The 27,253-nt window shown below is 38.2% G+C and overlaps 1 protein-coding gene across 1 annotated transcript in view; it reads left to right on the forward strand.

The window, feature by feature from the left end:
* LOC109102510 (serine/threonine-protein kinase LMTK1-like) overlaps positions 1-27,253 on the forward strand; it is a 46,112-nt gene that overhangs the window by 14,462 nt on the left and 4,397 nt on the right. Inside the window, 10 exon segments of the mRNA XM_042719785.1 lie at positions 7,095-7,228; positions 13,808-13,949; positions 21,283-21,362; positions 21,632-21,750; positions 21,922-22,042; positions 22,937-23,070; positions 23,376-23,460; positions 23,569-23,689; positions 24,280-24,430; positions 25,855-27,251. Coding sequence (XP_042575719.1) covers positions 7,095-7,228; positions 13,808-13,949; positions 21,283-21,362; positions 21,632-21,750; positions 21,922-22,042; positions 22,937-23,070; positions 23,376-23,460; positions 23,569-23,689; positions 24,280-24,430; positions 25,855-27,251 — 2,484 coding nt within the window.

A 27,253-nucleotide genomic window follows, 5' to 3' on the forward strand; every position in this document is an offset into this window, starting at 1 on the left:
AAGACTGGAGTAATGATGCTGAAAATTCAACTTTACCATCACAGAAATAAATTACTTTTTTAAACATATTCAAATAGAAAAATGCTATTTTAAATTGTAATAATATCTCACAAGCCTTGGTAAGCATAAGAGATTCTTACCAACCCCAAAGCTTTAAACAGTAATATACAAGTTACCTTTTAGGTGAAAATAGGCTCATACATTTGTGACCCTGGGGTAATCCAAAACTAACTTAAAGAAATTAGATTATGTTATTATCATCATATTAAGATATTAAGCTACTGATGATATTAGTAATGTAAAACCTTTTTTAAGTAACCCCCCATCTGTGATGATTAAATGTAAAGCAGCCACACTGCACCACGGTGAGTGTCCTGTGCAGTTAGAGGACGTTCACACAGCGCAGGTTAAGCTGAGCGGCGCTGCACCTGAGGCTCTCTGCAGTCACTGTGTGTTATTAGCAGCACCTCTTGCATTGTCTTTCATCAGAATACAGCAGTGGTACCACAAGCACCACAAAGGCTTTGTCTCCGCAATGTGTCTAGTCATGAACCTCTCTTGTGAAGTCATGAGCTCACTATCAACTATCACTATCGGGTTTGTTAGGACAGCTGAAGATTTAGAGCTTTTTATCTCTATATTTACCTGTTATTTCTCTCGTTTCTTCTGTCGCCCCTTTTCAAGAGCAGAGAGTGCTGAAACTGCAACCTTGAGCATCCATCTCAAGTGTCCATCTTTGGACAGCTTTGTAATAAAGAGGATCTGGGTGCTCATAAAATCAAGTGATGTGAGTCACGTTCTCACTACAATTAAATACACTTGTCACTCGTAATGCTTTGTTTGTTTACTTTAGTGACAGCTGCATTTTGCAGTTGTATTTACTCCAAGAAATTCAGATTGAAAACCTGAAAAACTATTTTTACTAAGACATTACTAGTCAATTTCACAAATAGTTAAAAGGAAATTGCAAGTATCATTGAATTAAACATGAAATATTTAAATAAAAGACTGAAATAGTATTTTTTTTTTTAAAAAAAAACAGTTATTTTGGACATACTATGACCACTAATTTAGCAGAAATAGTATTTAAAGAATAACATTTTATTTATTGGTATAAATAAAAATATTGCTAATTCTAACCTTGAGCTCATGGATTTGATTAGAATATCACATCCAATCTGTTGGCCTTATACAGCCGCTGCCTAGCTGAAAAAAAAAAAAAGAAAAGTTCACATAATTCAGTGCACCTGAAGCAAAACAGGTCTGGAAATACTGCGTATGAATAATGTTTGACCTCCACATAGCTCCTGTACTACTCTCTATTGGAATTGAATGAATTCCAGTTTTTGTTTGTGTCGGCTATAAGGGTCGTTAACACAGGATGCAATATTGCAGTCCATTTGCTTCATATTTTTTTCTTCAAAACCATGACAGTCGCTGGACTGACAGAAAACAGACATATCGAGCTAGCGTAGGCAGAATCTTTTACAAGTACTTGTGAAGAATATGTCTTGGTCCGTTACTGTCCAGAGAACTTAATGTACAAAAACCTCCTTTATAGATGGCAGCTGACAGACATACGTCTATATATTATAAGTCTTTGCTTGCTAATATTATGTTGGTCTAAAGCTAACTAACACCAGGTGGCTGAACCTGAACCTGTTGACATCCAAGTTTCTAGTTCAGAGCTGCAAGACCAACCATGGTTATTAGTGCAAGTCTTCACAATTTTGGGTACGTATCAATTATTTATGGTGACGTTACTGTGTTTTTAATGTGGGACCGAGATGTCTTAGAATGGGTATGATCATCAAATATTAGTGGAATGGAAACACTGCCAGGTTACACAGTTACTGTACAATAAAATCTGTGTAAAAATGCTGGTTTAATATATACTATTTCCAGTTAATTTCCCCTTACTTTTTGTGAAGTCATTTTTTTTTTTTTTGGTAACCTGAATGAAAACAGCAGCAAAACTAGAAAAGTATTTTTTGGGTTCAGAGGCAGGACCCACAAAAGAGGATAAACTAGAAAGAGAATTAGGTTTGGAGGGAACCCTGTCTAATGAAATCCTATGTGAGAGGAGTGAGTCACACTGCTTTACAATGCATTGAACAGGATGTTTCAACTCCACAGCGACTGCTGCCCCCTCCTTCCTTCCATCTATTCACTCAACTATCAACTCATTATTGTTCTCTATCCATGCCACAACTCCAGGTTTATCAGCCTGTTGTCTGCTTGTCTTTAAAAGTGAAAGTAATTTGTGTTCTACTAGCGCTAATGTGAATGCATTTAGTCATCACCCTCATGTTGTTCCAAACCCATAAGAGTTTGGTTTATCTTCAAATCACAATGAAGATATTATTAATGAAATATGGGTGACTAAAAGTCCATTCCACCAAATTTTCGAATTGAAGACGTCACATGTATTTCCATAGTGCTTTATGAAATACTGGCTGTTTCAAAGCAGATTCACAGTAGTAAACAGGAAAATAATGGCGGTGGTGTTGTGAAGAAAACAAGACAATAGTATCATTATCCAGATCAGTTTGGTTCAGTGTTGATTCAGTTCAGTCACACTGTCAATGCTGCAAAGTTCATCGGTCATGAAACATTATAGTTGACTGTAGAGGACAATAGTGCAGACAAATCAAAGATATTACCCAATATCATGAGTCTTTTAAACCAAGTTTTCTTGGGGGAAATGATCACTTTATAAACACACTTTATGAGCAGATTAAAGTGATGAATTAACATACAAAGAACTTGTCAAATATGATAAATGGAAGCGGGGACATATACTTACAGTACATATTTGCTTGATGCTTAAAACCAATGAGGTTTATTCTCACCCCTTACCAAAACATGGTTGAGCTTCCCTTTATCATGTTTGATGTACATTGATCAATGTTCATATATTTTTGCAGCATCAACAGGGGAGAGAAATCTATCGGGTTTCATTAAAAATGTCTTAATTTGTGTTTCAAAGATTTACAAAAGTCTTATGGGATTAGAATGACATGAGGGTGAGTAAATTATGACAGAATTTTCATTTTTTGGGTGAGCTAAGTGAAAAAAAAAAAAAAGTGAAAAAAGTGACATGACATACAGCCAAGTATGGTGACCCATACTCGGAATCTGTGCTCTGCTTTTAACCCATCCAAAGTGCACACACACACAGCAGTGAACACACACACACCGTGAACACACACCCGGAGCAGTGGGCAGCCATTTATGCTGCGACGCCCGGGGAACAGTTGGGGGTTCGGTGCCTTGCTCAAGGGTACCTCAGTCGTGGTATTGAGGGTGGAGAGAGTGCTGTACATTCACTCCCCCCACCTACAATTCCTGCCGGCCTACAATTCTAGACCTTTAACATACTGCCTTTTGGTTATTACTGTATATAGTATGCATGATCAGATACAGTATGTTTCCAAAACACCCATTTACCATTCAGACCTCAAGAAATGAATGCAATAACTCCAAAATAATACAACATTAATTGCATTAATGTTAGCTTTGTACTTTTCGCGATTGTAATTAGGCTTCAAAATTTATAAAAGTTGTGTTCATTTGTGAAAATTGCCTTGTTGTACTAAATGTAGAGCTTATTTTCTGCAATGCAAATTTATGTTTATTAATATACCTATCAAAATTTATTGTTTAAATGAACATTCATTAAGACAGCTGGCTTTGGTGTTGCTGTGAACATGCAGATGCTACGCATACCGCATTTTGCAGAAGTAGTCTGATAGTATGCGATTCTGAACACCTGCGTCTACATGCGACATCCTTCTCTTATTTCAAAACGACAGGGAAATGTTGTATCACAGAGCCCAGGTGAACCAAACTGTGTGTGTTTAGGACACTGCGAGACTGTTGGGTGCGAGAGGGAAACCTGATGAAAGAGGGAGAGGAAAATTATAGAAAGAGATGCTGTTAATGCATCAGCAGAAATGTGTCATCATTATGAAAGGTGGGGGCTGAGGAGAGATTTGTCAAAAAGCGAAGTGCAATACAACATGACGGGTCAGCCAGCCTGTTACCATGGAGACGCAGGAGGGGGTGGGAGAAATGCTTTAGTACACCCAACACGTTGCTGACCGTGTCTCTTCGTGTGGTGCTGTGTATACACACATGCTCCGCTGCTCGTGGGTCACACTGCCTCTGTTCCAAAACCTACATAGACAGCCTTATTAAGGCCTCATAGTTGTTCTCCCGATGTGAAGACATTTTTTTTACCTAATTTTGGCAAATTCTAAGACAGCAATGCATGTATAATTTGTGAAGTCAATCCATAGTGCATTGTGGTAAGTCCAGTGAAATATTTGTTTGATTTAGAGCTGCATTGCTGTTCAAAAGTTTGGAGTTTGGAAAGATTTTGTAATATTTTTGAAACTTTTATCCAGCAAGGACCCATTCAGTTAATCAAAGGTGACAGTGAAGGCATTTATAATGTTACAAAAGAATTAAGTTTAAAAAATGTTTCCACAAATGGTTGATGGTTTCCACAAAAATATTAAGCACCAAATAGTGTTTTCAACATTGATAATAATGAATGTTTCTTGAGCAGCAAATTGATCTCTGAAGGATCATGTAACACTGAAGACTGGAGTAATTCAGCTTGGCATCACAGAAATAAATTACATTTGAAAATATATTCAAATAAAAAATGGTTATTTTAAACAGTAATATTTTTCTCAATGTATTTTAGCTTTGGTGTTCATAAAAGTCTGAGCATAAAAACGCTAAAAGCTCTACTAATCCCAAACTTTAAAATAGTATTTGATGACAGTCTATTTAAGTTAGGGTGCTACCTTAAAAGACAGCTGCCTTTGTAGTATACAGCAGGGCACATTACTAGGTTCGAAACAGAGCCCATCAGATTTCTGTTTTCTTGTATTTGTGTTTATACCTTTCATCCCATGTCTATTTTCGCTTTGAGGCACTGGCCTTACAACCCACATGACCCCCGACAGACGTCAATGTCTGGAGCACGGTGTCCACAGCGACATGTGTCAGCATATCAGCAAAACAAGCCACTTCCTCCATTTAAGGACACATGGCCAGTCTGGTGCAGAGTTTTGTAGATCAGGATGTTCATGTCCTTTTTCAACTGGGAGAGAGCACATGCATGTGTCTTTGTGTGTCCCCTGCTGACAACAGGATTACAGTGAAAGTCAGATTAAATTTCACTGGTCCAAAATGTGACACCTGCCCCTGCGCTGTCCTTGTAATGACAGAGTGTGAAAAGGCCTAAATGCTTTTGGCCCGAATCCCATCGCTTCTCCATCATTTGCACACAAGCAATCAAACTGGGCAGCTGGGAGGCATGTTTAAACAGCCTCAATTTTAAACCGAGGGGACATTTCAGATTTCACCCCCTACTTTTTGGGAGATAATCATTATCCGGCACCATTTTACCAATCTCTCCTCTGTCTAGTGGGTACATGTCAGTGTAATTCTTATTCATGAACCAAGCTAATAGGTTTATGTGTTCTCCCGCTCTTCAGGTCGTTCCTTTGCCTCTGGATTGTGTTCATGAATGTTTTTTTCAATTTAAATTTCATGTTTTTTTTTTTTTGTTTTTTTTTAGGTCTTTTTGCTCATATAAAGCTAGAGTGCTTTATGAACGAGTCTTAAAACCTTGCAATGGTTTAGCTTTGATTAACACAAGCTTAAATATTTTCATTTTCAATTTGTAGAGTTTAAATAAAGATCGAAAGCTTTGCGTCAGTGACACTGAAGTCATGCAACCGGGTTGTAAATCGTTTATAACCTAACTTTAGATTTTTAGTATGGACAATTGCGTTTAGTATTTAAAATGAATAAGTTGTTTTTATGTATGAAGATTATTTTGATAAACATGTAAGAATCATAAATGTTTGTTGGTCACAGAGGTTATTTTCTACATTAATCTGAAAGCAAATGGAAAATCCTATTTTAAAGGGAATCTGGGATGCAAACTTCTGGATTGGCCTACAAAAATATGCCATCACTGCAGCTCTCTATTGTATGTCTTTTGAAGACTTGTGAGACAGGGCACAAGTTGTATTGACTTTTATGGTACCTTTGTGGTGCTTTTTTTGGTAATATTTGGAGTTTGGCAGTGTGAATCAACATTCATTTCAGTGTGAGAAAATGAGCATCATGGGCATTCTCAGTTTTGATTGCCAAAGGAGTGTGAAAAATAATCTTGCGTTTATATGGGATATCCCTTTAAGATCGCATTATATTTTCTCAATATACTTGAATTATATTTTAATCAATATTCATCAATATACAGCTCTTTTGCATAGCATCACATTTCCTGTGAATTTGCTTTGACATCCTGTCTCTCACTTCATTAACTGATAAAACGGTGCAATTTGCATTTCATTCTGAATAACAAGTGAGTCATCATCTCATATCTAGGTTTTTTTAACCCTATACTGTATCATCATGCAGACTGCATCTCAGTGATTCACTGCAACAAGAAAAGCAGATTTAGCTTAAATTAGCCCTGGTTTCGACATGTTCCTCCATGGACAAGTGATCTATTCAAATGTGATGCCCACCAAATCTAATTACTGACAGCAGCCACATGCTTCTTCAGATGCTGTTATGAAACATTTAGATAACCTGCGTTTTTCTCTTATCAGCTTTTAATAGCTCACGATATTCTTTTGATTCATAAAGACAAAGAGGTTATGAAATGTCATTTTCTCTGTAATGGCTGTCATGTTTTTTTTTTTTTTTTTTTTTTTTATCAGCCGTTTTAAAGTTTTTATTCATGAAGTTGGCAAATCTTCAGATTTTCTGTAGTTTAACTTGCACAAATTATAATTTTTTGCCTCAAGACTAGTACAGTACAAAGTAAATAGGGGCAATTTGATTTCATGCAGACTTTAAAGCTACATTTGAGCCATACATAAATAGAAAAATGTATGGATTGTTTAGAAAAACCTTAAAAAAATCCTTTGGATCTGTTTATGCGCTAGAAGTGACATAAGTGACACATTTGACCTTAAAACTTTGTCACTGAGTGTTTATGCACTGATATCCGAGGTTTGGAGAGCAGAGTTTGATACTAAATGTCTGTTTGTGCTCCCCAGGTGGCTCCCCGTTGAGTGAGCTGTCATGGCCGTCCTCTCTGGCGGTTGTTGCTGTCTCCTTCTCCGGTCTCTTCACGTTTGTCTTCCTTATGCTCGCCTGCCTGTGCTGCAAGAAAGGGGACATCAGCTTCAAGGTGAGATCTCAGTCCTCATTAGTCATTTCATCCATCAAAATGGCCCTCCAAATTAAAGGAAGATGAGAAATTAATGTCTTCTCCAGCACCTTAATTTTTTATAGGCACGTCACTCAGTTCACACAGTCTTTTTTTTTTTTTACAATAACCTATTATCATTTTTGTTTGATGTCACCTTGTTTTTTTCTAGAAGTGCATCATGTCATTCAGCCTGTTAGGTTGGATTTGTCTTTCTAGTCATGTACGCATGTTCCAACACAGCCTCACAAAGAAAACGTCAATCTTCAGCACTTTTTTTTCCCTGCAAAACACAAATGTCTTTGCATTCATTTTTACTTCAAGGATTAAAGCCTTCATTTTCTTCTGCCCATTTTATGTTTTATCTACTTCTGAACTGTGCATTCTTCAAACACGTGATAACCTGAAGACAAATGAAACAATCTATTAGACTGAAGCATCATAGCACAATTAGTCTGACTAGTGACTGTTTTTTTATAGACTCTGTCCAAAACCTTGTCAGATTCTTCCTTAGGCAGCTTTTTTTGATCCAAGGCTGTTTAAAAGGTTGGCAGGATCTTGTTTCCCAAGATTTCTTGCTGAAGTCAAAATCTCAAGCAATATTGCATGTATCCTTTGTGGAGATGGCAGTCTCAGTGAAGACGGTGGACAAAGCAAGATAAATAATTAGAAATGTAGTTATAAGTCATGCAACACACAAATGTACTGATTAAAAATACTAAAGAGACTGCAGATGCACTGATATCAAAATTCTGGATGATAACTAGCCCACAATTACTTTGATGCTATGGCAGAAATGAAAACTCTTAACCATTTGGTTAAAAAAAAAAAAAACGTAAAAACAACAATCACTCTTTTTAAATGCTACGATTGAATTTAGGCATCACAACACTATAATGTGTAAAGTTTGAATGTTAATTTGAATGTTTTCAATGTATGTACAATTAAAAATCAGCCAGTGTACACCACAATAAAAGTTTGAGGTCAGTAAGATTTTTTTTTTAAATAAATTAATACTTTTATTCAGCATGGACACATTCAGTCATTCAAAAGTTACAGTAAAGACATTTATAATGTCACAAAATACTTATATTTCAAATAAATGCTTTTAAACTTTGCATTGATCAAAAAAATCCTGAAAATGTGTTATAGTTTCCACAACATTTTTTAGCAGCACAAGTATAATAAATGTTTCTTCAGCAGCAAATCAGCATATTAAAATGATTTCTGAAAGATTATGTGGCAGTGAAGACTGGAGTAATGATGCCGAAAATTCAGCTTTATGTGAACAAAATGTATAAAAAAAAAAAAAAAACTTATTTTTAATTGTAGTAATAATTCACCCTATTACCGTTTTACTGTATTTGTGATCAAATAAATGCAGCCTTGGTAAGCATAAGAAAAAAACATTAACAAATCTTACTGATATCAAACTTCCAAACTGTATTGTATATCCAGTATACGGATACAAATAAATAAAGAACAACAAAAATGCATGCAATTCATTTCAGTCAGGATGCTGCATTATAAGACAGCTGCCCATTTAGGCAGCACTGCAGCTCACACGGTTTCGTAACAGAGCCATAGCATTTCTTTGTGAAGTATTGCACATGTAAACCCAGGACAGGGTTCTGTTCTGATTCTGTTCAGGTGGCTGAAGACTTTGTCTAATAGAAATAGATTTTGCTCAGCAAGAACAAAAATTAGAAGGGAACATAGATGTTTGACAGAGAATATGAACAGACGGGGACAGAGAGATAAGTTGTTATCAGATTTGGTTTGACACACACAGTTGAGGATTAATGGATCAGAATAAGCGAGCTGTTTATGTGCACATGCACTGTAGCAGGGGGAGAATGGCACATCAGAGGAAGCGTCGCAGCACACAGTTACAGGCCGTTAATAAGCTGCCTGTAAAGCCGTGTGCCTGGACTGTCTGTTTTTAATAGGATCGTCTGCTCTAAGTGACTGTGAGTGGGTGGATGGTTTGTCCATGTCTGTCCCACACTGGGCTGTCTGTGGCAGACTGTGAATGTGCTTCTAGTCCAGGAAGTCACAGTGGCACAGATAATTAGCATGGCATTTGGTGTTCTGTGGAAATCACAGGGATGCCACACTGTGGAAAGTCTGTCTTGTGTTTGTATGGGCGTTCAGAGAGAAAACAAGCTGACCTGTATAGACTGACCTGGAGGAAGGCAATGGAAAACATGGTCGAGACTGCTATGATATTCTTTGTTGTGCAGGAATTTCTAGCCTTAATTGCTCTTTCTAACTCATTAATCCATAGCATAAGCCTGTAACTGCCTGCGTACATTCCAAGCTTAAATGTGACAGCAAAAAAAAAAAAAAAAAAAAAAAAAAAAAAAAAAAAAAAAAAAAAACGGCCCTATGGTGAGAGTGTATTATAAGCCTGTATGTGCCTATATAGTAAACCTTAACGTGATTGTAGCAAGATACTTCCCACAATGGGGGGGGGGGGGGGGTTCTGCATCCTTGAATTTCTGCATTCTATTTTCTACCCTAATTGAAATTCAGGACCTGAACCATAGCATATTTTTGTAAGGGTACACATGCTGACAAAATCTCTCAAATAATGCTCAGTAACTGAACAGAAACACAAAAGTATAAATTAAACTGGCATTACCAAGGAGTGCATGGCATTTGCTGCAGCATGTGGGGCCAGACCACATCTTTCCATCCAGATTTCACACGTGTCTCTGTAACACACAGTTGTGTTGGTATTAAATGCGACTAAAGCCTCTTTAGAGATTGTGTGTATTGTGAACGAGCACTAGCCCCTCTCACACACGCTGCTGATGGAGTGAGACAGCTGCTCTTCCTGAATGGAAAACAGCCCTCGCTCCCCAGTGCAGTGCAATGAGTGAGCTACAAACATTGCTGGAGTCTAATTGAAATGAGTTGGCTGCTTTACACTGGCGTACTTTTCATCAAGATGCTAGGGCTTCTTATTGTGCATTTGTTGGGAAGATTCTGACTGTATGGCTGCAGTCCATGATGGTTGAACATCCCGTGCCAAAATCAAACTGAACACTTTCTACTATCTGTATGTCAGTAGACATTTGTCAGAGTAGATTTGACTAGTTCTCTTAATCAGTCCCTGCTGATAAATGCCATAACTACACTGTCTCTTATTAGATGAGGTGGAGTAGAAGCGTTCCTTATGATCAATCTGTCATATTGTCTTAAGATGTATGATTAAACAGACTGTACTTCTCTCAGAGTCAGACTCATCAAAATCGTATTGGCATGTATTAAAACTAACTGTATTTAAACTGTATAAGATTAATTACTTACTGTACTGTTAAAAAGATAAGCTAAAGTGAAAAATAAAACAAAACAAAACAAAACAATCATAAATACCTAATACAGGTACCCATAAAAAATATATATATATAAATTTTTTTTTAAACTCACCAAGGCTGAATTTATAAACATACATATTATTTATAAACAACATATTATTGTAACATAATACATAGCATAATAGCATAATACGTGTAATTATACATTTAAGTACTGAGTAATATTAATGAACTACATGTACTGTACTTACTATATGGTTAGGGTTAGGATTAGGGTTTAGTTTAGGTTTCCGTGCAGGTAATTATATAATTTATTGTTATTATAATAGTAAGTACATGTAACATATGTGACAAGGACACCTTAAAATAAAGTGTTACCCAATTTTCACTTAGAAATTGTTAGTAAATTTCACCAATAATTACATTAATTAGAAATGTAAGTAATACATCAGATTAATCATGCAAATGGAAGTAGGGAGACTAAAATAGTATTATCTTCTAAAATGTACACCAATAATCTTTGTTTTATTTGCAATTTTGAAAAATCATTTTGTATAAAGTTAAAAAGAACAGCATTTATTTGAAACAGACATGCATCAAATTAATGAATCCTTGCTGAACAAAAGTATAATTTTCTTAAAAAAAAATTCTTTCCACAAACTTATTAATAATAATAGTAATGATAGATGCTGCCATGTCTCTCACTGTGTTTCAGAGTAAATATAATGGAGATCTGTGAGCACAAATGGTACGGTAGAGAGGAGCAGGTCAGCATTTCCCAGCCTCTCATCTTATCCTCTTTATCCCACCAGGCACATAAAGCAAGAAAACCAATAGCTCACTTCAAGTTAAAGTATTTATCGACGGCTGGTGAATAAAGATATCAACTGCTGCCTCCTCTTCAAATATGTCCTGTTAGCATTTTAGTAATGCACGCATAATGCATGAATAACAGATTTGAAGTATGAAATATTTAGATGGACTGTGTGAATTAAGTAAATTACTTTGCACCCTCATGTGGTTCTAAATGATATTGCATCAATTTACCTCCGAGCCACATCCCACTCCTGATGATATACACCACATTAGCAGATGCGGTTCAGTATAGATTTGCTCTTACATAGAAACTACACACAACTATGTATTTAACCTTTCTGCCCAAGTAACAGAATTAAATAAATAAGTTGTCCCAAAATAAATGCACAGTTTTAACGTCAAGTTTATTTATTTTTTATGCAGGAAATATAGGTCTTCCCATTCCTTAAAAATAGAGAAATGGCTGTTTTTTCCTTCCTCAGCAAATCCTGTTTTCTTCAGAGAACAATTGTAACATTACATAAAGAAATGTTGTTTTTTTTAAAATAGGAGAGTACTACGGCAGCAGATAAGAGATGCTGTCCATTGCAAAAAAGGCAGACAAGAATATGAGGATATGCAGGCAGAGAGAATGCTCTTTTATAGGTAAAGACAGGGCTTATAGTCATGGACAATAGTCATAAGTGAAGAACTGGCTTGTAGGAAGGTAAATTGAATTGGATAAAGCTAATAGCAATTGGAATTTCAATTGGATTGACAGTCAAAGACAGTCATTACAGTCACACAACAGATGCTCACAGCTGCTTCTACAACTCGCTGTCAACAACAGTACTGGTTATCTATCTACTAACTAACTACCACAAATTTCATCAAATTTACACACACTGGGAAAAAAGAATGTTTGAATTAAATATTCTAAAAATGTTACATTAAAAACTGTAAATCCTGAAAAATCAAATCTATATTATATTTTCTCTAAATTTTCCTCTAAAATGAGCATTTTTATCGGGCTCCTATGGGTAAGTTTTAGAGTAATTTCATTTGAATGGTTCTTTGTATTGCCACTAAAGTGAAATAAATGAACATAAACATAAGAGCCGGATAAAAATGCTCATTTTAGAAGAAAATTTCAAAAGGCACTTACAGGCTTTTGCATCTGTACTCTTCTAAAATAAAATAAAAAATCATATTTGATACATCAGGCTCATATTGTCTGATATGGAGATCAAATTCAAGGAGGAAAAAGACACCTCAGTTTTATTCAGAGACTCAAGCAGAGCAACATTTGGTGCAGTTGCTTGTATTTAAGTATATCAAAGTAAATCAAAGAGATTTTATGAGTATAACAGACTACTTACATAAAATGCATATAAATATCAGCTGTCACTTTATATCTCCCAGTAATATATCTTAGCAAGATGAAATTCAAATGCTTGCTTTTATGATCAAAGCTTTGTGGTTTTTATTGTGAGTATTGTTTAATGCAGTGCAATGATGATTGAGAGATGAACTAATAAATGTTTCTCAAAAGCCACAACCTGAAGAGGGGCATTTTTACAATGACAATAAAAGGTCTTTCACTTGCTAAAAAGTATAAAGTATCAAACAGATGTGGATCATGTACTACAGGTTTTTTAGCCAAGTTTTAATCATGACATTTGTGCTTTAAATATATATATATACAGTAGGCGTTATAGTGTTTTTGTCACCTTACCATGTACAGTGAAAAAAAATGTAAATGTTTTAACCCTGCATTATATGTCATTTAAAGTAAAGTACTATCAAATGTGTGGTTTTTACAAGTACAAGAATTACTAGTAAGAAACAATAAAAGGGCAGTCCTAGAAGCGTTCATTTAGTGCTTTACACATACTGTACAACTTAACATATATTAAATATAATTTATTTAGACTACTGATTATTAATATATAATATTACTTACTTTAAATGCAAAGTAGTTCTGCATCCTGTTTACTGCCCCAATCCAAATTCGGATCAAATACAGGAATTGTATTCATGCTGGTTATGGCACAGATTCAGTACTACAATTCCCCAACACAGATGCTCAACAATAGTCAGAATCTGTGAGTATGAGCCAACATGTGGAGCTGTGGGAGCTGGATAGGTTATTGGGTCCGAGCAGATGATTGCCCAATTTCCGAAATGTGGCATCCAGCATTCATAACAAAGAAAATCCCACAAGAGAGACTTTCATCAGCCATCCCACTGAGACAAAAGAGACCTTTTAAATTCCATATTAAATTCACAGTATGCATAAAGTAATAGAGCTGATGTAAGAATGCAGACTGGAAGTAATAATGCTGAAAATTCAGCTTTGCATCACAGGAATAAATTGCATTTTAAAATATATTACAATAGAAAGCATTTATTTGAAGTCTCTGTGTGCTTTTGTTCCCTGCAGGAGTTTGAAAATACGGAGGGGGAGGAAGGCCAAGCTGACCTTTCCACTTTAGCCTCCCCCAGCTCTCAGAATGACCCCGAGGTTTATATCCTGCCCCTCACGGAGGTCTCACTACCTGTGTCCAAACAGCCCAGCAAGTCATGTAAGAATCTGCACGGTTGTAGTCATTATTTATTTATTATTCACAAAAGCAGATGTTTTGAATAATGCACTGACTGTTCTTTTCCATGTATTGAAAATGCAAAGCAATGCAAGTGATATGGAATGAGTGCTGGTCATGTGATTCATGGTGGCAGTCATGAGGTGGCATATTTTTTTTTTTTTTTAATGGAAACATGATTTAGATGCTGATTTAACACTGCCTGTGTTAACTGTGGTGTTTATAGCACATCACTGTAATACATTGCAAAGAAGATTTTGACTGGGTTTTTTTCATTAATAAACAATACTGGAAGTGAAGTGCCACACTACGCTGATATTTGTCCCTCACATTCCTAATGGCCTTGTGACAGGAAGAGTAAAGAACAGGACTGTGCCCATTGTGAACGGATGGTTCCGGAAAAAGAGCAGTGGCCTTGTTTATGTTCTCACAGTGCAGAGAGGGGTGGAGAACGAACTGTCTCTGGAAGCAGAACACACATCTGTCAGTTGCATAATGTGCGTGAGACTGGCCCAGAGGACTCCTTGCATGATGGATGCATGTGAACAGGACTGCAGAAAGGAAAGGAAGTTATCAATGCATGGAAGCACTGGAGAGTACAGATGGAAATGAAGATGTTTTTAACAGCAATCTTACAACAGATCTGAAACAGATGTGTCCAAAAACCAAATCAACTGTAGATGTTCATCTCTTTAGAAGATATTGATTTCTTAGTAGTGCTTCCTAAGGCAACCAACAAGGGCTTATTCACATAGTTTAGGTTGAAGGTTTTGTAAAACACATTTCCTATCAAGAAATGTTTGGTTTTTTTTTAAATAAATTTATACTCTTATTCAGCAAGACTGCATTATATTGATCGAAGTGTAGACAGTAAGGTTATAAATGATTTCTATGTCAGTGCCAATAGCCCCAATATATTCGGGCATCCAGAGATCGAGTCCTAGCTTGCGGATCTTTCCCTTCCTGTCTAAATACTGTCCTGTCATAATAAAGGCAAAAAAAGCCCAAAATAGCTTTCTTTTGAACTTTACTTTCATAAAAGAATCCTAAAAAAATTCATCAGTTTCAACAATGATTATAATAATCAGAAATTTTTCTTGAGTAGCAAATCAGCATATTAGAATGATTTAAACATATATATCACACTTTTCTTAATATATCCTAAAAAATATCCTCACAAAATATGACTATAGAGAAGCAGAAAAGACCCCTATACTGTATGAATGTGATAATATTAAGTAGTATTCAACATTGTTTTTCAACACTGATAATAATAATAATAAATGTTTATTGAGCAGAAAAAGCAAAAATTAGGATGATTTCTGAATAATAATGTAATCAATTACATTTTGAAACATCAATCAAATATCAAAAATCAAATAGACACTTAAACTTAAAATGTAACCATTTACAATATTTATAAGAGTTTATACTGCATTTTGGGTTAAATAAGGCTTTCAGGCTTGGTGAACATAAAAGACTTATTTCAAAATATAATGCCTCTAGCATTCTTGTAGCCTAAACACCAAAAAACACATTATGTTTATTAACCTGATTCAGACCTATGTTAACATTTTTTCCCCCCAGTTTGAACAGTAATTTTGGGCAAAATGTGTCTGTAACATAATTGAAAGTGCCCAATATGGTCTGTGTCCAAAAACACTCATTTTTGGCTCTATTGCCATGTGATGTTTACTATGTACTGAACAAGTCCATTTTGAACTCCTAATTAATGTCATTGACATGTAAAAGATCACCAGTCTTCATCCAAATTCTTTAATTTAGAACAGCGAGCTGCAAGAATAGCTTACATTTTCAAAAACCTGCAGTACTCAAACAAGAAAAAGTTTGTACGTCTGCCCAGACCCTGATGTGATGCTAAGCACTTTTTTTCACGTCAAATCCAGTTTTTACAAATATGAGCGTTGGCGCGGATTTAAAAGGATACTGCATCCCCAAAATGAAAATTTTGTCATTAATCACTTACCCCCATGTCGTTCCAAACCCCGTAAAAGCTTTGTTCATCTTCGGAACACAATTTAAGATATTTTGGATGAAAACCAGGAGGCTTGTGACTGTCCCATAGACTGCCAAATAAATAACAGTGTCAAGGTCCATAAAAGTATGAAAGACATCGTCAGAATAGTCCATCTGCCATCAGTGGTTCAAAAATAACGACTTTTGTTCAACAATTTGTCTCCTCTGTGTCTCTCCACATCAGCGTAGCGCCATTTTGGTGAATCTGTGTCAGCCGCCACACATGATGTGCTGTTTTCTTTCGAATTGAAGCGTAAATATATGTAGAAAATGTATCCTTGTGGCTCGGCTGACACAGAAGAGTGTACGCTGCCTGCATTCAGCTCATATTCTCCAAAATGGCGCTACAAAGAGTATTCTCGTCACTTCATAACGTTACGGTTGAACCACTGATGGCAGATGGACTATTCTGACTATGCTTTTCATACTTTCCTGGACCTTGATAGTGTTACTTACTTGGCAGTCTATGGGACAGTCTCAAAAAACAAGATCAAATCTAAGCGTACACACGCTTTATAAATGAGGCCCCAGATCTGAAAATTAATGTGGATTATTTTCACCTTAATTACCACCTAGTAACCACTTAGGACCCGCCAAACTGCAAACCAATGCAGAGAACCTTACCAACTACATAGGAACACCCTGGAAACTGCTCAAAATGCCTGGCAACAATGGCAGTAAGTTTTACACAGGCAGACAACATTAACATGTTCTTTAGGAATGATAAAATTCTATTGAATGTACTACAGTTGATTTTGCATCAAGTCAAATCCAGTCACTCGGTGGCTGACTGTGTGGAATCTGGCTGTGGGAGAAGCCGTTCAAGTCAGGTTTTCTCCCTATGACTCACACTCTCTGTCTGCGTAGCGCATCAGGGGAGGGTGGGGGAGACAGCGGGATGCTGGCTTGAAACACAGGCACGGATTGGACAAAAGAGTTTTAGGAGCCAGCCAATAGCATCTGGACTGTTCGTCGCCCGTGGTTACGGCCATGTGATTGGTCCAGGTGTTGCAGAGCGAGAGGGTAGCAATGAGTCCCTCGTGATATTGAGAAGGGCTCGGTCATGGTTGAACTGCTCCCTTTCCGTCCTCCCCCTCTTCATCCTCCTGTGTGTTGTATTAATGCAAAGAGCCAGAAATTAACACTTGACTGAATCCAATGAAGTAAAAAACCCCACATATGAGTGTCCCTGGTGTTTTTGCACTCCCAAACTACATTTACAGGTTTTCATTGACTGCGACACAAGCTTCAGTCTTGAAAGAGGTTGAGCATGGAGAATCAGAGAAAGAGGGATAACATTTATGGCCCTAAAATGCCTGCTGTATACATTTGCATTGTGCTTATTCATGTAGCTGAGACTTTTATTCAAAGCAGCTTACAGAGCATTTAATGCAGATTTCTCAACTCTGGCCCTCAAGGTCCATGCACTGTCCTGCAGTGTTAACCTTCATCAAACTCACCTGTCTATAATAACCTTGATTTGCTGGTTGTTAAGGGTTGAAGCTTAACTCTGCAGGACAGTAGATCTCGAGGAACATAATGCACCCGGCTGGAGCTCACAGCTGGAGCCAACTCAACTTGAAGCTGCGGGGCGAAACTGAAGCTGTTCTGAAACCATGAGAACTGAACCCACAATCTTGTCATTACTAGCACCATGCTCTTCCAGTTGTTGAGCTATGGGAAAAAATCCTACAGTATATCACTCTATGTCTCTTTATATAATTGTAAATGCATACATCCCAATATAAAGTCGACATGAAATGGAAATTGTGACCTTCTGTTCCTCCCTGCTGTGATGTACATCTGTGTGAAATGGTTTCTCAATGCGGGATTTAATTTTGTCCACTGGGAATGGATAGGACTGTTTTCTTTCTTTAAATTAAATATTAGTAACTTTTTCAGTTATGGATGAATTATTTCATAGATACTTTAATTTTAATTTAGCAAGGAGTTAAGCAAAAATAGTTTATATATTTAATAACCATATGGTAATTCCAATTTGTTGTGATTTAGCAACTAAAATTTTAGTATTTTGAAGGTACCCACATTTGATTAGATGTGGTTGTCTTTTTATCTAGAACTTGATGGACAAAAAGATTATAAATAAATTCTGTCTATTAAATAAAGTCTGTCATCTGTTCAAAAAAACAGCTTCACATTATACACTTGACCTAAAAACAAGAGACTCAAAAACAGCAAAACTACAATAGTTGCATCACAATATTTTTATTGGACAAATTTGAAGCTGTTAAAATAGCTGCCAAACAGCACTCTTTAATAATAATTCATGCTCATCTTGACTTGTCTACTCCATGGGCTCATTCTTCGTACATCACTTATTGCATCCGAGATTAAATGTCACATCCAAGATGATATCCCCTGCGTTTCATTCAGAAGGGCTTTACCCTCTGGAGTGAGATTTTCGAAGGGTTTGAAGGGGGTGTAGGGTACCCAAACAACTGTTTCTTGAAGTGCCCTTCTGCGTCATCATCACATGCCCACACAGAGGCACCATCATCATGCAAAGAATCTGTGCAAAGGATCATGGGAGCTCGAAGTGTCCATCAGTTGTACCCTTCGAAATCCTTCATTCCAAATGGCCCTTTGAAGTGGCCAGTTTTGAGCACTTCAGTTTGGAACGACCCTTCAAGTGCCCTGCGGAGGCGAATCGGAGGGCGATATCCCATTTGGAATGCCCCAATCATCATGCTTATTAGGATCTGGCTAATTCGGTTCTTCGAACGCACCTACTATCAACAATTAATATAGCAGCATAAAGAAATCAAACAAAAAAATAAAACCAAATAAAAAAAATGTATCGATACTCAAAACCACGATCAGCAATGCAGGGATTGGCTGACAGCAAGACAGCAACGTAATGACATCATATAATTAAAAAAGACACCTGACAAAAAACTTAACAAATTTCTGGACTTTTATAAGAAAACAGCCAAGCGAACAAAACTAAATGTTATAATAGATAAATGAAATGTGCACTGTGTTTATTTTATTATTATTATTTTTTTTTTACATCATTACCAATTATTTATATTCACAATTTCTAATATTTGTACAGGTTTTACGTTTTTATTTCAATGTAGTAATTAGCAATTCATTTACTTTTATATTTGAACAGATTTGTTACGTGACAGCATTAATTAAAATTTCTTAAGGGTCAAGTTAATGTTATCTGCATCTCCTGCGCTCCAAGCCACTCCCATAATAGCTGTCATCACTCAAATTAATGCACGACTCTACATTATCTGTATGTAAGACTGGAATATAATTATGAAGTAATGTATGTAAGACTCTTAATACAATTATGAAGTAATTATTTTATGATGAATAAATCTTTCGAGTAAAACTGGCTATAGTATTAAAGACTACACAACATTATTATATTATCTTTAAATTATTTTTTTAATTATTATTATCTTAAATTATTGTCCCTGGATCAGTAGGATACTCTTGTAATAAAGTAGTTGTGGTAGTGGACAGATTTTAAGTATAAATTCTGCTTAAAAATATAGAATCTAATCCTGTTTACATTAAATAAAACAGGCAGGTTTAAGTTTACGGACCTGTTGCTCTGAGCAAACTCCGGGATGAGCTTCGAAGAACCAACCAATCCAAGATCATGCTAAATCATCAACAATCAAATCCAGCTAACTAAGTTAGTGACGTACGAAGAACGGGCCCCATGTTCTTTATCTCTCTCTTACATGTAAATAATAAATGCCATCGTTCCTATTGCATATAAACAATGTAGTAAAATCTGAAACATTTCTACTTTTGCATTGTAAATACTGTCATTTAGCAACCCTGTTTAAGTACCATGCTAGTTCTATACCAGAATCAACACCATCATACATAAATCACCAAATCACAAAATTTGATGTACAGTATGTATATTTTCTCTTCCATTTTGGAAGTTCACATAATATAACTCATCTTAACACATGTGAAATCCCCTTATCTATTTAAGTTGGCAATTTTACTCTGTATGAAGTCTTTTGTCGACACATTAAGTAGAATTTCTCCTCTAGTCAATGTGCAATCGTTGACCGGCCTGGGCTTTCTCGTGCAATTGTGCTGCGTTTTAATGCATTTTTAAAATGGCCCAGGGCTGCTCTGGGAATGCCAGGAGTGGGACGGGAAATGCACAACTCACAGATTCCACAGAAATCATATAAAAGGCCAGTTCAAGTCTGCTGAAGAAAAGAGAGATAGTTGTGTCAGGAATGGGGAGGGGGGTGAATGCTGTGACAATCCTGGCTCTGAGTGGCAGAGAATGGGCCTTGTGTCTTTGGCTGGTACTGGGGTACCAGGCGCTGCTGCTCTGCGGACAAAAGCCACAATGTAACTGTGGCGGGGAGTGTGAGGGGCTGGAATGAGAAGCTTCTGGAACACTGCAGAGGAGGAGAACAGTTTAGTGCATTAATACAGGGATGGGTCTGTGAGGCACACACACGCACACTGTGAGACCTGCTGGTAGCGCAGGAGGAGGTGTGTGGGGGGCTCGTGTTAATGACAGAGGTCTTTCTGCTGCTCACAGTGCTTTATTTGTTTACAGTTGCCCCCATAGTTTTGCTGATACAGACAGAGGGAAGGGGGCAGAGGAGCGAGGGTTATTATGTACTCATGGCATTGCTCGAGTGAGCAGATGCATTTGGCATGTGCCGAGCTGTGCTGCGGACATACGTCCAGATCCTGGTGGGACACTTGGCACTTTAAACACAGATATCAGCAGGACCCGCTAGGTTTACCACAGCTTCAAGTTGAGTTGACTCCAGCTGTGAGCTCCAGCCGGGTGCATTATGGGAATGTTGTGGGATGTAGTATCTCAGCGAGAGGAGATGCGCTCTGTCTCTGGGAAGGAAGACAGACAGGGCTGCTTTCTCAGCTGTCCGAGGGCTTGGAGGGTTAAAACCCCTGGCGTGTGAAATGGAGACACGGAGAACCAGAGAAGAACGGCACCTTCATCCAATGGTTTCTTGCCAGACAAAGAAAGCCACTCTTCGTCTGTATATTCAACATCCGAACTTATCTGCTGAATTATGATGGGTTCGAGGTGGGACTGAAGTTTTGTGTGTCAACTTTTTTTCATTTTAAATCCTTGATGAGGTAGTTTGAGATAACCGTGGTTCTTGTGGGTGTGCCTCCCTGGATATTCCTCACTCTTTCTTGATGTTTGCACACTCTCAAACCCCTCACTGTGCATTCAGTTCATCCATTTGTACGCCAACTCTGAATGTATGTTTTCTCTCTGTTCCCTCAGTTCAGCAGCTGAAGTCTACAGATCTCGGACGCCACAGCCTCCTCTACATCAAAGAAATGGGACAGGGCTGGTTTGGCAAGGTGAGGCCTTTTATAACTCAAAAAATACTGTAATGTGGTGCTGAGAAAATGGCAGTGTTTTTTGAGTACCTTACTCTAGGGCTTGATATTGTACACAGTACAGTGTACGCAAAATGTTGCCAACCCTAACCTATTATGAGCAACTGTTAAAAAAAAACAGTTAACAGATAAATTGCGCACCAAGTGTTCACTCTCTTTAAATCGGTGCTGCGAGTTTCACAGGTGGCAGGTGTGAGCCATGTTAATGTGCGGTTTGGGCTGGCTTTCAGGTTTTGCTGGGGGAGGTGAATGCTGGACTCAGTACCACACAGGTGGTGGTTAAGGAGCTAAAGGCCAGTGCCAGTGTACAGGAGCAGATGCACTTCTTGGAAGAGGTCCAACCTTACTGGTACACACCTTTCCTCTTATCGCTCTCTTTTTTTTTTTACTCATCTTATGCTGTATGCTAAAATATAGGCAATTTTTTGTCAGTAAATCTAATTTGGAGGCACAAACTGAAGCAACGTTAACGCTAGCTCTTATTTGGAATGTGTAACTAAACGGTTTCTCATATGAGAAGTGTTTTGATGTCTGAGTGTGTGAATCCCACAGGGTGCTCCCAGCATCCAGCCCTCCTGCAGTGTCTGTCCCAGTGTTCAGAAGTCACACCCTACCTGCTGGTTATGGAGCACTGCCCCCTGGTGAGCCACTGAGTACCAGCTGCTTCGCTGACCATCTTCAGTACACACTCTGAGTTGGTCTAATGACCCTTTAGAGTCTATACTAGCAGCCAACAATCTTCCTGACATGAAATGTCATTTTTACACTATATCCATTATTACACAATGTATTGAAGTAGCATCCCCTTTATTTACTAAGTATAGTTTTGAGTACAAGAAACTACAAACCGCATGAGTTTTGAGAATAGTGACATAAGGAACACAGAGAGAATGCACAGAGAGTATTTTACCACTTTTATGTTGTTCATGCTGTGTATTAGATGGTCAACCTCATTCAAAAATGAACACACAACATCTATAAGAACATCTACATTTTCTCCAAGTAATGTTAATACCTTTCCTACAATGTAATCTCTGTATTTTTTAATATGTACTATGAGTAACGATAACTAAAATTTCACAATACCATAAGGAGGATGTTGTCATAACGTTAAAAACAGCTCATCAAATGATGCTTTTTTTAGATTGTGGTATGTCTTGATTCTGATTTCACAGTTTGAGTAGTTTAATCACTATATGGCATCATTCAGCAATGTAATTAAGAAAAACAGCATTGCTTTGTTTCATTCCAAGACAGAAAAAAAAACATTCACTTTATGAGCACATTTAATTGAAAAACATGCTGGTCACTGACATTTCCTATTCATTTCTGTAAAGCTGGTCTGAGCATCAAATGGGGGTGGAGCTTAGCATAGGGTTAATTAAACAGCTTAATGCTCCCTCTGCTGGTCATATTAGAAATTGTGCATTTGCACAGTTACAAACTGATACAGTAGTACCAGAATTACAGTTGCTCACTATAACACAAATTAGCATTCTTGTGCTGTACTTAAGAATGCTGTTTACTTAATACAGGGAGATGTTAAAGGATACCTACGTAGCTGTCGGGCAGCAGACTCAATGACCCCTGACCCTTTGATAATTCAGCGGATGGCATGCGAGATTGCTTCTGGTCTTCTGTACCTTCACAAACACAATTACATTCACAGGTGAGGATCGACTTACCTTTGGCCTTTTCCCTGCATATTGTTTCTGTCTGTTATTTTTCACCCCCACCGCTCACTGGACGTCCAGCTCTGGTGTCTCCTGGCAACAATATCCTGGTGCTGCCTGAGTACATGTCACAGACTCCAGCATCAGTGATTTTGTTGCTGGGGGAAAACCCCTTGCTCAACACACATCATCAATTATTTGTAAGTCACCAATGAAGAAAATGTGAGGTGACCTCCTTTGTCATGAAAGTTTGCCAATGACAGGAACTATAAATGATGCAGAAACATTTGACTGTTCTCAGTGACCTGGCCCTAAGGAACTGCCTGTTGACCTCAGAGCTGGCAGTCAAAATTGGAGACTATGGCCTCAGCCACAGCAAATACAAGGTGAGTCTATGAAGGCTTTTATGTTAGCAGCCATGCTGATGCTATTATTTTGATGTTGTTTCTGTATTTCTTTTTACTGAATATCAGTGCATCCTTTCCCTTTGTTAGGATGACTATTATGTGACAGCAGATCAAATATGGGTTCCTCTACGCTGGATTGCCCCAGAACTTATTGATGAAGTCCATGGCAATCTCTTAGTAGTGGACCAAACCAAGACCAGCAATGTCTGGGTGAGAAATAATTCAGAGAAAATCACTATGGCAGAAGTTATCAACCTCTGTATTAAATTGCAATCTCTATTGTATTACAATTTTTTGTATAATTTTTACGGGAGGATAAACCTATATATAAAATATGCCATGATATGTGCGCTAAAACATAACCTGATTGCAAAGATGAACGCAATATTACTATCAGGATGTTACAAATTTTGCAAATGGTGAATGCAGAACTAGCATGCAGAACTTATTCAAGAGGAGACAGACATGCTTTCAAGGATAGTGCTGTGCTTTGACAAACTTAAGCAAAAAAAACACAAGCTCAGCACCTTTTAAAGAGGTAAGATTTATAATAAAAATTTGCAGCGTACAATATCCTGAAGTATATTTCTTAATTCTGTGAACATTCCTACAAACTTTGGAACAAAAAGGCATAATCAACAAAAAAGCTTGAGAACCTCTGCCCTGTGACATACTATAGGCCACACGGAGAAAATGAAGCTCCAGACTTTTTGCACTTTAAATTTCAGATTAACAGACGTTTTGTTGTGTCTTATGTTTCTGTGTTCTAATTTTTATTTTTATTATTTTTACTCTGTAGGTCACTAGGTGTGACGATATGGTAGCTGTTTGAACTGGGTAACCAGCCCTACAGGCACTATTCTGATAGGCAGGTTTTAACATATGCTGTAAAGGAACAGCAGCTCAAACTGCCAAAGCCCCTGCTGAAAGTGCCTCTGTGTGAACGCTGGTGAGTCGTCTCACAAGTCCAAATCATCATTATGAGCCACCCATCCCCTTATGTCTGCCAATGGCAAAGACCACATCCAAACTAATCACTGTTCCCCTCCAGAGACACACCCACCAATCACTTTTCTTTTAAATACATGAAAAGCAATCAATATCTTCCAACCACAGGTTCCTCCACCAGTCACTGCCATTTCCTTTGGCATGACCAACAAATCAATACTCAGTGTGGTCAATCATTAATTTCCCCCTCTGCAAGGCCATCAATCATACATTTACCCAGTACTGGAAGCACACAGTCATTAATTTTACCCCCACGCACTCCAATCATTGTCCATTTAATCAAGAGCAGTCATGCGTACAAGTATACCACTCCATTCCCCACAGGATACTAAACAATCAATGACCCTACTTTAAGACTGTAAGGCTACTATCATGCTAAACTGTCCATATTTGGGGAAGTCGTGGCCTAACGGTCAGAGTGTTGGACTTGCAACCCAAGGGTTGTGAGTTCGAGTCTCGGGCCGGCAGGAATTGTAGGTGGGGGGAGTGAATGTACAGCTCTCTCTCACACCTTCAATACCACGACTGAGGTGCCCTTGAGCAAGGCACCGAACCCCCAACTGCTCCCCGGGCGCCGCAACATAAATGGCTGCACACTGCTCCGTGTGTGTGTTTACGGTGTGTTTTTACTGCTGTGTGTGTGTGCACTTTGGATGGGTTAAAAGCAGAGCACAAATTCCGAGTATGGGTAACCATACTTGGCTGTATGTCACGTCACTGTCACTGTCACTGTCATATTTCAAAACATCAGAAATGGTTTCTGGCTATCATCCATACTAGCATCCATTTTTAAGTTCTCATATAACAAAAAGATAATAAAGCATTGATAATAGAGCAGGGGTCTCCAACCTCACTGTTGAAAAAACAAAACAAAAATGTGCTGGTACTAACCTGGTCCTGAGCAGAAGCTAGTATCTTAGGACCAGCACATGACCAGTTAAGGACCAGCTTAAACCAGCTCATGACCAGTTAAGGACCATCTTAAACCAGCTCAAACCAGTAGCCATGCTTCAAAACATATCTAACCAGCATATGCTGTTTTATTTTTCAACAGGGCTTGCTCCTTTAGAGCTACTGTCCTGCAGACTTAATTTCCAACCCTGCTCCATTACACCTGCCTGTAATTATCATGTAACCCTGAACACCTTTATTAACTGGTTCAGGTATGGATGGAGCTGAAATCTACAGGATGGTAGCTCTCCAGGAGCAGGGTTGGAGACCCGCTAATAAAGCATTAGCAAATTATAGTAAAATGTAGTCTTTGTCCCTATTCCTTTCTAATCGTTTACAGTGAATCAGTGGGGTTTCTCATAAATTTTAGTTTATAGTCTAAAATATTTGCTTTTCTGTTGTGTGTGTGAGCAGGTATGAGGTAATGCAGTTCTGTTGGCTGCAACCTGAGCAGAGGCCTGTTGTGGAGGAAATCCATCTCCTGCTAAGCTACCTGTGTGCTAAGGGGGCGACTGAAGCTGAGGAGGACTTTGAGAAACGCTGGAACTCTCTCAGGCCAAGTCTGGGCTCCAGCAGCTCTCACAGGACACCTCCACCTGAAGTAGCCTCTTCGACTTCTTCATTTCCTCTACTTGAACACTTCTCTATGGCAGACAGCTTCCAGTCTGAGAATGGGGATGATATATTGACAGTAACTGAGACCAGTCAGGGGCTCAACTTTGAGTATAAATGGGAGCAGGCACGAGCTGAGCAGCCCTACTGCTCCTCTTCAGCTAGTGGACCACTGGGAAAGAATAATCCCCATTACCAGGATGTGTATTACCCTCTTATCAATTCCACGGGTAGCTGCAAGGGTGAGAGCCTCCCTCTTGGAGTTTCTCCATCCTACTATGAGTCAGACCATCCAGGTGTGGTTCCAGTGCTAAGTGCACACAGCCCTTCAGTAAGTAGTGAGTACTACATCCGCATTGAGGAACCAGTTGAGTGCAACATCAACTTAGAAGACACCAATCTTGGTTACAGTCCAAGACTTGAAGCCAGCAACAGTAGCTTGTCCTCTACAGGCAGGAGGAGCTCCATTGGGTCTCAGCCAAACACCTACTGGTCAGCAGCTAAAGAACCCAACAGTAATGATTATGAATCAGATAGTAGCCTAACCATGGAGCCACTCCAAAGAACAGTTCCAAGCTCGGTAGAGATAAATCAGTCAGATGTTTATTTTTCTTCCAATGACCGGCACAATTTACAGTGTGAACAGTCACCTCAAGCAGGGCCAGTTGTTAATTTGATAAGAGGGCATGGTTCAGACTCATATCAGCAGAGAAGAGGGTCGGGAAGCCTCTGCAATAGACTGGAGGTGGTAAAGGAAAGCCCACTTGGAGTTTCAGTCTCTCTTAGTAGTCCCAGCTTGGCACATTGTGACCCATACCTTGAGTCTAACCAGAGGACTGTAGAAAGAAGTCTGGCTAATAAGACCTATTATGACATGATGGGCCCCTTAGAAAAGAGCATGCCCAAACCCCACTACATGAGTATTGATATTGATGCCGGTGATGGCCTTCTTTTGGGCAGAGGAAGTGCTGATTCAGAAGATGATGAAGATCTGTTTTCTCAGAACATGTTAACTAATTGGAACTCCAACCACTCAGCAAACAACAACAGTTTAAGCGATCGTACACAAGCTGTGGGTTTTCGAGATGCATACCTTGATTTACGTCACCCAACACCCTCTTCTCAAGTCGGGAATTTGAAATCAAGAGCGCTGGAGACAAGCAACAGTTGCACATATAATTTCATCGATTCTCTTAAAAAC

Source organism: Cyprinus carpio, chromosome B3, assembly GCF_018340385.1.
Source record: "Cyprinus carpio isolate SPL01 chromosome B3, ASM1834038v1, whole genome shotgun sequence".
Taxonomy (NCBI): Eukaryota; Metazoa; Chordata; class Actinopteri; order Cypriniformes; family Cyprinidae; genus Cyprinus; species Cyprinus carpio.